Below are 12,547 nucleotides of genomic sequence, written 5' to 3'. Positions count from 1 at the left end.
GATGAATGATTAGTTCACCATAGACCTAAGGGTCCATAGCTAGTAGCCAGATGTCTTATTCTCTCTCTCTCTCTCTCTCTCTTTGATCTTCAATACAATGTTCTCCTCAGCGTTCTTGGAGTTCTATCCGATGTAACCTTCTTTTTGTGGTGTGTTTGTTAGGATACGGTGAATTGTGGGTTTATGATTTGAATATTGATAAGAAGTAATTGAGTCTTTTCGGAATTTTATTATGCATGATGTTTATAGCTTTGTATTTTTCTCCGATCTATCTGTTTGGTTTGGCTAACTAGATTGATTTATCTTCAGCGGGAGAGGTGCTTTGCGATGGGTTCAATCTTGCGGTGCTCTATATCCCAGTGACAGGAAGGGGACAAGACACGTATTTGTATTGTTGCCATTAAGGGTAAAACGATGGGGTTTATTCATATTGATTGGGTTTACTTTCTCTACATCATGTCATCTTGCTTAAGGCGTTACTCCGTTTCTCATGAACTTAATACCATAGATGCATGCTGGATAGCGGTCGATTGGTGGAGTAATAGTAGTAGATGCAGGAAGGAGTCAATTTACTTGTCTCGAACGTGATGCATGCCTATATGCATGATCATTGCCTTGGATATCATCATAACTATGCGCTTTTCTATCATTGCCAAATAGTAATTTTTTCACCCACTGTATCCTATGTGTTCGAGAGAAGTGTCATCTTGCTTAAGGCATTACTCCATTTCTCATGAACTTAATACCATAGATGCATGCTGGATAGCTGTCGATTGGTGGAGTAATAGTAGTAGGTGCAGGAAGGAGTCAATTTACTTGTCTAGAACGTGATGCATGCCTATATACATGATCATTGCCTTGGATATCATCATAACTATGCGCTTTTCTATCAATTGCCCAACAGTAATTTGTTCACCCACTGTATGCTATGTGTTCGAGAGAAGCCTTACCTTAATCATATTATAAAAAAAAATTCCTTTGCTTTAATTTTGTTTCTTTTTTTTGTTTTGTAATTTATCCATCTACCTATACAACACCATGTTCAAGTAGAGATTATGGCGGGGTGAAAGAGAATACATTGATGCATGGAGAGGGTGAAAGATGTTGATGCAGCGGCGAAGTTGATGGAGATGATTGTAATCACGATGGTTCCCCCAACGGTGCTCCGGTGCCACCAGGAGAGGGGGGAGAGAGGCCCCCCTCCTTCTTCTTGCTAGGCCTTCCCCTAGATGGGAGAAGGGTTCCCCCTCTGGCCCTTGTACTCCATGGCTCCCGGAGGGTGGGAGCCTCTCCGAGATTGGATCACCCCTCCTCTGTTTTTCTTTGTTTTTGCGACTTTCTGGAACTGTTTTTGAGGTCGATCACCGTTTCTTAAATAGCCGGAGACCCGTAACTCTAATCGAACTGAAATTTTTAGACGATTTGTTTCCCAAAAATTAGTGTTCTTATGCCCGAAGGAGACCTCCAAGCGCCATACGGTCTCCCCACATGGTGGGCCCCAGACTGCGCGAGCCGTCCATGTGGATCCCATGAATGTCGTCTTGCATTGATTCTTCCGCAAAAATTCAGATATATTCCAGAAAAAATCCACAAATCATTTTAGGTCATTCCAGCTCCATGATTTTTTTCACCTAAAAACACCAAAACAATAGAAAACAGGAACTGGCCTTTGGCGTTGGGTTAATAGGTTAGTCCAAATAAAAATAATATAAATTGTTGCCAAAAATATGTAAAAGTGGTGTGATAATTGCATGAAACAATCCAAAATTATAGATACGTCGGGCACGTATGAACACTCAACATGGTATTCGGCATAGATTCACGAAGGTAAAGCAAATATCCAATCATAGAATGATATACCTAATGATCCACTTTTTGGATCTAGATCAAGTTGCATTTATTGACATGGGTGTTTCACGGGCTTAGCATCTTCCATTTTAAACCTCTTGAGCATGTCTTCGATATATTTGGCTTGGTTGATGAAGGTTCCTACTTTCAAATTTCAATTGCTTGACTTGAACTCCAAGGAGGCAATGAAGAACTTACTCTCCCATCATAGACATGAAAAAATCCTTGGTCATAAGATTTCAAAACTCAACATTACAAGCATGGTCAGTAGCCCCAAAGATATTATCATCAACATATATTTTTCTCCTTTTACCCTCTTCATAAAGAGTGTGGAATCTATTATCCCCATCTCAAACCCCTTCATGCCTAGAAACCTCGTAAGGTGATCATAACAAGCACGAGGTGCTTGTTTAAGTCCATAGAGCACCTTATGAAGTTAATAGACGTCAGTGGGGTGATCGGGGTTTTCCAAACTGTGAGGTTTTTTTAAATAGACCAATTCACTAAGAAGACCATTAAGAAATGCACTCTTAACATCATTTGATACAATTTGAAATTGTGATGAGATGCATATGCAAGCAACATATGCATGACATATGAATGGACTCAAGACGGGGACGAGGCGAGGTTTCACCAAAATCCAAACCTTCAATGTGGGAACTCTTGTGCCACTAACCTTGCCTTGTTTCTTGTGACCATGCTCATGTTGTTTGTTCTTGAAGACTCATTTGGTCCCAATGACATTATGGTCTCTTCCTTTGGTCCTCTCCATAAGAGACCAAACTGTGTGGTTGCTGTAGTTGTTGAGGTCCTCATGCATCAACCCTATCCAGGGTCATCTAGAGCATCTTATACATTGAGGGTCTCAAAATAAGAGACAGATGAGTGATGTTCACAAAATTTTTTCAAACATTTATAAGTAGTTACGCCTTTTGAGATGCTCCCAAGGATGTTTGTTGGTGAGTTGTTGTGAAGTTTTCATCTTGGATGCTAGTTTTTGCTTATTCTTTTCAAGTTCATCTTCATTGGTTTTGATCGCATAGTAGCTTGAACTTGCACTTGAGCTAGATATTGGGTCTTAATATTTGGTCGATCATCACTTGGTTGTTCTTGCCCTTGATCTTGCTCGGGAACATGAGGGACTTGATCTTGTTCTTGAATAGGTACTTGATCTCTCATAGCATCTTAGAGCATCTACAACTAGACCTCCTATACTCGCCCCAAACGCCCGGACGGGCTGCCCGGTCAGTGCCCGAACGAAAAAATACCACCCAACCAGGTGCTCCATTTCCGGCCCAAACTCCCAGACTGACAGACACTCCCAATATACAGCCCAAATTTGGGGCGGATATGGGGACGCCCGGATGCGCCCACCATGTCAGATACGGCCCACTCTGGCCCACCCGACCCCACATAAATTTGACCCTAACCGCATTCCACTCCACTCCCACACTACCAAGCTTCTCTCCGGCCAGCTTCGGCATTCTCCTCCATGGCGGCGACTGGATCCGACTCTGACATGTCCGGATCCGAGGACTAGGAGCTCATCCCTTGCAGCCCTAAGGAGCAGATGGCCGTCAGCGCTGCTTTCCGATGCTCCTGAGGGGGAGTGCGCCCTCTCGCGGTCTTCAATGAGCTGGCAGGAATCCATTTCCCAACTGGCGGTCGGATCCGAGTCTGGCGGATCCGGGGCCAGAGGATCTCGGCGCGCGCCGTCGACAACGGTCACCACGGCCACATGGCGCAACCCCGCCATGCCGCCGGAACCTTTTAGCTGGCACCTCGTCCCCGCGACATCGGGCGCCAAAACGGAGGTCATTTACGCCTCCATGACGAGATGCGAATCAGAACAGGAGGCGCGACGCTCGAGTGCGTCTTCAAGCGAAGGCGGCTACCGCAACCCTCGTGACGCAGGCGGCCACGGCAGCACACGAGGCGGAGGAGGCTCCGGCAGCCTGTGAGGTGGCATTGGGGGAATCCCTCCGTGCCCACATAGCCGAGAAGCGACGGAAGAGGGCGGTCAAGGCGATGGCAAAAGACCAAAGTCGGGCAGTTCGCGCCATGGCCGGACTACCCCACCCACATGGAGGAGGAAGACGAGGACGGCGACGGATCGAACAACAAATCGGACAGCTCCGCTAGCGAGCAGAGTCGCCTCGATCCGTTCTGCGTCTTCAACCACTACTGCCGGGAAGTGCAAAGGCAAGGGCAAGGCCAGCCGTGGATGAACTTCTTCGGTCATCATTTCGTTCATAGTTAGTAGAGCATGCCAATTTTTGGTAGTCCGATGACAATGTGTTTAGGTACGTACGCTACATTGCATGAGCTAGATGTATCCGGTTGTGTGTTGTGCATCACTACCCGCGGACGCACCCAGAATTTGTTACTTGTGGTTGTAGATGCTCTTATAGTTATAGATGCTCTTATACTGGGTGTGATGACTTCCCTAGTGAAGAATCCACTAGAAACTTTATTTTGCGGGGAAAGAGAGACTTGAACTTAAAAGAGTGTTTCTTGTGAAAGAATGTGGCCTACTACCTGTTAAAAAAACCAATCGCCATGTGGGGTTGTTTGGACCAGAAACAAACCCCACTGTCAAGTTACTATGAGTTTGAACAGTTTCAACTTGCGCGACCAAACTGTTCCACGCGTAAGTTTGAGGGCTCCCGGTGCAGTTTCCTCGTACTAAACATGTTAGCAGTGCTTGCCCTTACAATAATTATAAGCCTTGAGCACCAAAGTTGTTTGGCTCTTTGCTCTGAAACACCGTGATACATCAGCTACGCAGCACTATGAGAGTAAGCTCAGGAAAGAGTAAATCAGCATACGGTCCTTTTTACAGCACAAGTTAAAAGGGACATTTCCACAGTTCCACATGGTACAAGGTACAAGTAGATATACATATGTAAACATAAAAATTTATTAACAAGGCACTTGACAAACGACCGCAGAAAAACCGGCGTCCAGGTCGGCTCAAGCAACTATCAACACCCTTAAAATAACGAATTTTGGGCAGGCAACAATCACAACAAATCTCATCCTTTTGCAACTTGCAGAGTAGCCTGTGATTAGAAACAAGAGAACCGAGATTACCGCGTGCTGATGAGAAGCTAGAATCCGGCCCATCCTGATGGCTGATCTACTTTCTTTGCTGCCCCCGTGCTCAATCTCTGGGAGGAACTCACCTTGGCATTTGTTCTGTTCATCTGTGTTGCTGCAGCAGTGCTACCCGATGATGTGCCGAAACCCCACGCATCAGGGGAAGGCCCCGCATTCGTGTTCCGTGTTAGGTTTTGCCTCCCATTGGTTGCATGGTCGACCTTTGGCCTGGCCTGAGCTTTTGCCTCAGGGAATGCCTGCCATGTCTTTGCCTCAGAGCTGGGTACCGAGGAGTTGCCTGAGAGCATTCCTTGCTCTAGTTCCCACACCGTTCCTTCAATCCTCTCCTTCCGCTACATGGATTGTAAGTCTCATGTAAGATGCTAGAAATATTCTCAAGACAAATGAGTTGTACTCCCTCCGTCCCATAATATAAGAGCATTTTTTACACTAGTGTAGTGTTGACACTAGTGTCAAAAACGCTCTTAAATTATGGGACGGAGGGAGTACTAGATATACATAGAGTAAGCACTTGTGTGCAAATAAAAAAAAAGATAGAGCAAGCACCTGGGATCCAAGTTCTGGTATCCTTGAGCTGACTTTACTTGAAGGCGGTGGTGTAGTCTCAGCAACGGTGCGCTTCAGCTCTTGAATTTCTTGGCGCTGGGAGCGGCAGATTGCCGACAGCTTTTCATACTTGGCTGTCATCTCAGCCTTCTCCGACGTGGTTTTCTTCAACTGCTCCTTCAGATTGGACACTTCAGCTTCAAGCTCGGATATCCTACCAGTAGCAGTAGTCCCTGAGTGCAGATTGTTTGCATCAAAATCTGCGACAAAACTGTTGAAGGGATCTTTCGCAGATATAGTCTTGCTTTGTGGCTGTGATGCTTTATTTTTCACATAACCTTGTGGTTCCATGAAAAGATTTATGTCCGAACCACCCTTAAGTCCATTACTGGATACAGTGTTACTTGCTGTATTTCGCAAAACCTGACCAGAATGACCATGCCTATCTCCAGGGGTAGTGGTGCTGATATCCACCCTACTTTGGTTATACTTTGATGAAGGTGATGGTTTAATTGGCTCCTCGTCAAACAAGGGATTCCTATTATCAACAACTTGAGAACCCTGTGCATGTTGGGTCACCCAAAATGCACCCAGAGGTGCATCTCCGGCATTTGCACTTCCATGAGATGATGAGTTATCAGATTGTTCTCTTGGAGGTGCAGGAGGGTTCCTTTTAGGCGTCACATGTGTTCTTTTATAAGCACCTACACAGGCAAAACAAAATGGTAATAAAGTTAGACAGCAACCAGTCACACTATCTCTTCCGAGAATATTTAGAATAAACAATCAGACTCAAATAGCAAATACTTTGTTCTAGCACGCAGTGTGCTGTAAGGTGGCATGTCAGAAAGGTTATGTGAAGATAAGGTCATTTCACAATACCTAACACATGACAGTGTAGTGATTGACCCAGTCAGATGCCACAAAAGTAGCTCATAAGGCCTTGTACAATGCTAGGTGCTTAGGGAGGTGCTTAGAAAAATAAACCAGATTTTTCTGAAGCACCAGTGCCTATTTCTACTGGACAGACGCCTAATTAAGTGTCTACCCTCTACAAATAAGCACCGGTGCTTAAAGAAAGACTGGTTTATTTCTCTAAGCATCTCCCTAAGCATCTTGCATTGTACAAGGCCTAAGACAATCAATACAAATATTACCGTTAATTTCCCTCTAAATGGAATGATGTAAACTCTCGTATTAAACTGTATGGTACTACTCTACAACACCTGTAAAAATTATACAGATGCTTATATAACAATCTTATAATTAGGTGATGTAGGTATACAAATAGCAGTTTCTATAATTATGAGGATGCGAAATGAGAACTTTTTACTTAATTAATAGACATGTAAACTTCCACTTCATCCAAAAAAAAATTCTAAAGCCAAATTTATTAATGGCAGGCACTTCCTAATTTTAACCTCACAAAACAAAATATGACAGAACATATACAAAAATATGGAGTGATGCAAAAAATTTCTATTTCTGTTAGGTCCATTTTTTCATGGCGCATCAAATACAATCATTGGAGTTATCCAATAAGCAAAAGAATATTGTATTGATTAAATATGATGGCATACTCTACAAAAAATCCCGAAAGTCCAAACTCTCTAGGAAACACTGTTGTGTCAATCTAGTTTCCAAATAATAACACTGATGACTAATATTATAAATAGCACAGAGTGGGTTGTAACACAAGGGTATTTTAATTAGCATAGTCCTGCTAATCAAAATATTTAATATGTTCAGAGAAGAAGTGAAGCACTGCTACAGTTTTCTACCAACAAAAGAAACAAACATGCAGATTCAAATTCTAGCCATTGCATGAATGAAGGCAAGACCGCATGATACAGAACATGTACTCTGCTCCTACAAATAGCATCTAAAGAAAACCTCACCATCGTCCTGCAAGCCCATAGAAATTGCTGCTGAAGCCCCATCAGGTAAACTCTTCTGTAACTCAAGAGGCAGTAGTTCGTTAACACGAAACCAGACCTGTCAATTGGATAAAATCTAGCATCAGAAAAATGAAAACCATGCTTATTTGGCTCCTAACACTACATGCAGCAGTCTATGACTAACCTAGTATCATGAAGATGAATGGCCAATCACCTGTGTGATATCTGGTCTGGCATTTGGAGATGCTTCCAGCATATCTTTGATCAGCCCTGTGACACTGGTGCTGTACTTGGGTTGTTCTGGAATGCGATAATTGCCATTAAGGACCTGCAACTTCGACTCTCCATCAAATGCGGATTTGAAGTAGCATATTCTATAGAGAAGACATCCCAGGGCCTGCCAATTGTGGAATACAAAGTGTTGCAAATCACTTCAACATACTTTGGATGCGAACATGTGGTTACTTTACAGTTGAGGATTTAGTTGTGATCCAACAAACTAATCATTCTGCTAGACATCACTCAAGATGGGGCTAGTGTAACAATTAAATCGGAGAATATATCACATGCTATGGCATTGGTTTAATTACTATTCAGATATATGAATAGTGAAGATCACATGTTCATATGTTATGGACTTACCCAAATATCAACTTTTTCACTAATAACTTCTCTTCTGTAGAGATCCCACATCTGAAAAACATGAATGCATAAATGAGACCACTGCAGGCCATACGAGTAAAAAAATTGTATCCATCATGCCAAAAAGTTTTCATTAACCTCAGGTGCTCTATACGCCGGGGTCGTATGCTTCCTAATGATATCTTCCTCAATCCCCCTATCTTCTGGCTTGTCAAAGCATTTATGATTTGTTGACGTGCTTCCAAAGTCACATAGTTTCCATGCACCATCTAATCCAAGAAGAACATTTTCGGCTTTAAGATCCCTAAAGGAAGGAGGCAGAATGTAAAATCGTGGTGAATTATAAAACAATAAATGTAAAGAAATGGTTTGCAAAACTTCAAAGCAAGTCCCACACTCTACCAAATCTTAAACATTCATGCAGGTAAGAGTTGCTTGCACATGGTATTTGCTCACATGCAGATAGCCAAGCTACAACATGGTATATGGATTCCGTACTGCAGGCAAGAATAGAAAGTAGTAATGGCCAACAAATAGCAGTGGGCAGTTTACTAACGTACCATCACTCCAGTAGTTGCTAAGTAAAGTTAAGTCTACTAATTAAATAATGAAACAGAACAACATAACTGTGCAGAAATCTGACTTGTGATATTTGATAAAAATGCCTATCACTGATTGTTTCTATATAATGGGAATAAAACATGGATTCAATATCTGTAAATGACTCATTCACTGTGCAGAAATCTGACTTGTGATACTTGATAAAAATGCCTATCACTGATTGTTTCTATATAATGGGAATAAAACATGGATTCAATATCTGTAAATGACTCATTCCATGTACCTATGTGCAATTGGTGGTGACTGCCCATGCATAGCAAAAACTGCATTGCAGACGTCTCTGAATATCAAAAGCGCCTTCTTCTCCTCATAGTAACCAGTACCTCTGCTCTCAATCGCACTCACCAAGGACTTCTCACAAAACTCCATCACAAGCAATGCGTCCTTTGTGCGGCCCATGTCAAAAACATCATGGGCAACCAGTGTGACGACATTGGCATGCCCTTTGAGGAGATTCATCACCTGGATCTCCTTCGTGACAAGATCAAGCGATTCCGAGTCATTGCAAATGATATGCTTCAATGCATACTGCTTTGACGAGTGCAACGCGTCACATGCGAGATACACACAAGAGAAACCTCCTTGTGCAATGGCATTGCGTACTGTGATCTTCACATTCCTTACATCAATGGTGCGGCCTTCCAGTCCAGTCTGTACTTTCCCCCCAAAGGGATTGAACCTCCGCATTCTCACAATAACCAAGACGAAATAAATGAAAACTCAGGGTTCAATAGTTCTGCTAATGATTCTGCATAGATAAAAGAGGTGAAGAATGAAAATTCCGACATGCACAACAAACACAAAGCCAAATATTTACTTGAAGGGAATAGAACATGATATTGTCTAACAGTCTAAGAAGCCCATGAGTGAAATGCCCAATACTAGCTTCAACAGTAAGATTTCTTATGCACTGGCATCTGCATTAAGTGGTGAAAATCCTACAGTTATCACTTATAGGCTGATGTTTGGCATTCTATTTTCTCCATGAGGCAATGCTCAACCACAAGCATAACCATCAGAATCAAGTGAAAACAAGGTGCATGATCCAACTTCAATCCTGCGTGTTTCCTATCCCTGGGTTCATAAGAGGCCCTGGAATTTCAGAGTTCTCCATCAGTTAGAAGTTAAATCACTCGCACCCCATCTTAACTGCAAAGGTCTTAAAATAACCGTTTGTCTTGGCATGATCTAGCTAAAATATGAACGAGGACAGACAAATAAGGCCGGATCTACATGCTGTACCGAACTTATGGAGGTTAGTGTGGGTTCAAGTGATCACTGGATGACCAGAAGTAGAAGCTCATGCCTACCTCAAAAGCCAACGGCCAAGATCGCGATGAGGTGGAACGGGAGCGGCAGTGGCCGCGACGGTTGCAGGGGTTTGGGGTGCGAGGCGACGGCGGAGGCGCTAAGCTACGGCACGGCGGCGGCAGTGGGACAGCAGCAGAGATTTCATAGCCGCATTGGGTCGGATCGGAGCTTGGGTGGAGGATGGGCCATGAGAGGGAGAGGAAAGGTGCGGGATGGTGGAGAGGAGAAGTTGGTCAGATTGCAACGAGGGAGGGGCGCACCTCTTAGATCGGAGGTGGCCTCCGAGAGGCTCGCCGTCGCCGTCAGGAGGTTGAGACCACAATCTCGTGCGGGGAGCAAGGTATCTCCGCCTCCGCGTCTGGGATGCCTGGCGGAGAGAGAGACGGAGGGGAGGGAGAAAAGCCGCGACGTGGAGCGGCGGTGGTGGAGCAGAGGTGGCCTGTCACTTTGCGCTGTGCCCCGTGCGAGCGTGGTTACAAAATAGATTTTGGATACTAGTTGTGTTTATTTGGAGATTTTGTTCTTTTCCTCCGTTCTTTAATGAAAAAAAATGCCTGGTTTTCTCAAAAAAAATCAGATCTGCTATTATTTTTGATAAGTAATCAGATCTGCTATTAAGCAAACCATTGGTACAGAAAACCCCAAGAAGGGAAAATTCTTCAAAAACAATGGACCTATCATCTTCTTTCTCCTGGACTGGCAAGCCAGTCTATGTTGTCTCTCCAAAAGTCAGGCTAACCAGTCTTTATTGTTCACGGATAGGAAGTCATCAAATGTCTTGGTCAAGTCAGGTCAAATAGTCGAAGCATCATACTGAAAGATCGACACATCCAAGATTTCAACATCCACAATAACAAAAACTGGCAACCCCTATGTCGACACCGGAGGTTGCACTTACATGGCGGAGAGGATATCTAAGGGGCCGACAAGCCTTGCAAATCATAACCTCATTGGCAAGAAAGACTGTAGAAACCTATGCTAGCAAGGGATTATACTACCATACATGTCATAGTTATAACGAGCAAACAGTTCAACTTGTGGTTTGAATTCCATTGTGGAATCAAATCATAAATTCATTGAAAAAGTTGAGCTCATCACCTTTGCAACTGCCTACTATGATGGCTTCTCCTAGGCCGCAATGTTGGGCTCGCCTTGCCGCTCTGGCAGCATGAAATTGGTAGGCCTGGGAGCAAGGTTGTCAGAATCGCGATTCTGTTATACGATCTATGACTTTACGATCCAAGATTACCCCTCTGATTCTACAATTTTAGTTCTTAGAATCTACGTTTCTACGATCCTGATAGTGAAGATTCTATGATTTGCGATCCTACCATCGAAGCTCCGATCCGATTCAAAATCGCGATTCAGACAACCTTGCCTGGGAGGCCTCGGTGTTGGCCTTAGTCATGACAGGTGGCGTGATGCTTGAGCTCGATGAGCCAGAGGTCTCCCAACCATAACTGGCTCTGGATTGACCGCCGATGGCAACATGATACGTCCATTTTGCATCATGTTTGCCTACTGTTATTTACTCTGTTTTCATGCATAATAATGCCTTTAGGAGTAATTCTAATGTCTTTTCTCTCATAATATGCAAGGTTTACACAAAGAGGGAGAATACCGGCAGCTAGAATTCTTGACCTGGAAGAACTACGTCAGAGTTACTTATTCGGCACATCTCCAAATGAGCTGAAAATTTACAGAGAATTATTTTGAAATATATGAGGGATATTGGAGCAAATAACTACAAGAGGGGGCCCACCAGGTGGGCACAACCCACCTGGGCGCGCCAGGGAGCCCAGGCGCATCCTGGTGGGTTGTGCCCTCCTCGGGCCACCTCTGGTGCCCCTCTTCTCGTATATAAGTCATTTTGACCTAGAAAAAAAATAAGAAGATGACTTTCAGGACGGAGCGCCGCTGTCTCGAGGCGGAACTTGGGCAGGAGTACTTTTTCCCTCTGGCGAAGCGATTCCGCCGGGGGAACTTCCCTCCCATAGGGGGAAATCATCGTCATCATCATCACCAACAACTTTCCCATCTTGGGGAGGACAATCTTCATCAACATCTTCAACAACACCATCTCCTCTCAAACCCTAGTTCATCTATTGTGTTTAATCTTTGCACCAGAATCTTAGATTGGTGCTTGCGGGTGACTAGCAGTGGTGATTACATTTTGTAGTTGATTACTATATGGTTTATTTGGTGGAAGATTATATGTTCAGATCCATTATGCTATTTAATACCCCTTTTGTTAGAGTTGTGTCGAATATTGTGTACAAGGTAGGTTACAGTTGGACTCTGAGTAGTATTGTGTTTACATAAGATACGGAGTCGTGTCCTAATAGGACACTTGTATCCTAGGCCTCTCTTATATAGCGAGGGTATACACACGATGCAACCTATGCCAACATAATAGCACCAGAACGCAGGGGAAGCCGGCAGCATGTGCCGGTGTCCAGGGCGACCGGGTGTGGTATTGTAGCGGTGTCATGGGGAGGAGCGCCCGTAGTCAGGCCCCGGGATGTAGCCATATCGGTGAACCTCGTTAACAAATCTCGGTG

The 12,547-nt window shown here is 43.9% G+C and overlaps 1 protein-coding gene across 5 annotated transcripts; it reads right to left on the bottom strand.

The window, feature by feature from the left end:
* Nucleotides 1-4,652: 4,652 nt before the first annotated feature.
* LOC119320367 (probable serine/threonine-protein kinase DDB_G0276461) lies at nucleotides 4,653-10,433 on the bottom strand. Of its 5 annotated transcripts, none has more exons than XM_037594475.1 (9): nucleotides 9,986-10,433; nucleotides 9,618-9,767; nucleotides 8,899-9,423; nucleotides 8,193-8,358; nucleotides 8,055-8,105; nucleotides 7,627-7,809; nucleotides 7,413-7,509; nucleotides 5,515-6,218; nucleotides 4,653-5,300 (listed from the first exon to the last, which is right to left on the bottom strand). In XM_037594475.1, the coding sequence occupies exons 3-9, from the start codon at nucleotides 9,360-9,362 to the stop codon at nucleotides 4,959-4,961; spliced, it is 2,007 nt and encodes a 668-aa protein (XP_037450372.1). In that variant the 5' UTR covers nucleotides 9,363-9,423; nucleotides 9,618-9,767; nucleotides 9,986-10,433; the 3' UTR covers nucleotides 4,653-4,958. The 5 variants fall into 5 exon arrangements, with proteins under 5 accessions (XP_037450372.1, XP_037450375.1, XP_037450374.1 ...); XM_037594478.1 differs by lacking the exon at nucleotides 9,618-9,767 and having other exon boundaries at nucleotides 4,653-4,910; nucleotides 5,034-5,300; XM_037594477.1 differs by having other exon boundaries at nucleotides 10,247-10,433.
* Between the last annotated feature and the right edge of the window lie 2,114 nt (nucleotides 10,434-12,547).

This window comes from Triticum dicoccoides, chromosome 6B, assembly GCF_002162155.2.
Source record: "Triticum dicoccoides isolate Atlit2015 ecotype Zavitan chromosome 6B, WEW_v2.0, whole genome shotgun sequence".
In the NCBI taxonomy this organism is placed as follows: domain Eukaryota; kingdom Viridiplantae; phylum Streptophyta; class Magnoliopsida; order Poales; family Poaceae; genus Triticum; species Triticum dicoccoides.
The sequence above is the reverse complement of the archived record's forward strand: the minus strand, read 5'-3'. Positions and strand labels throughout refer to the sequence as shown.

Excerpts from the sequence above, each read along its gene's own strand:
- LOC119320367 (XM_037594475.1), bottom strand. The coding sequence starts at position 9,362 with ATGCGGAGGTTCAATCCCTTTGGGGGGAAAGTACAGACTGGACTGGAA. Across the intron at positions 8,106-8,192 it reads CGGCGTATAGAGCACCTGAG|ATGTGGGATCTCTACAGAAG; the intron begins GTTAATGAAAAC and ends CATGTTTTTCAG. Across the intron at positions 6,219-7,412 it reads TATGGGCTTGCAGGACGATG|GTGCTTATAAAAGAACACAT; the intron begins GTGAGGTTTTCT and ends TTGCCTGTGTAG.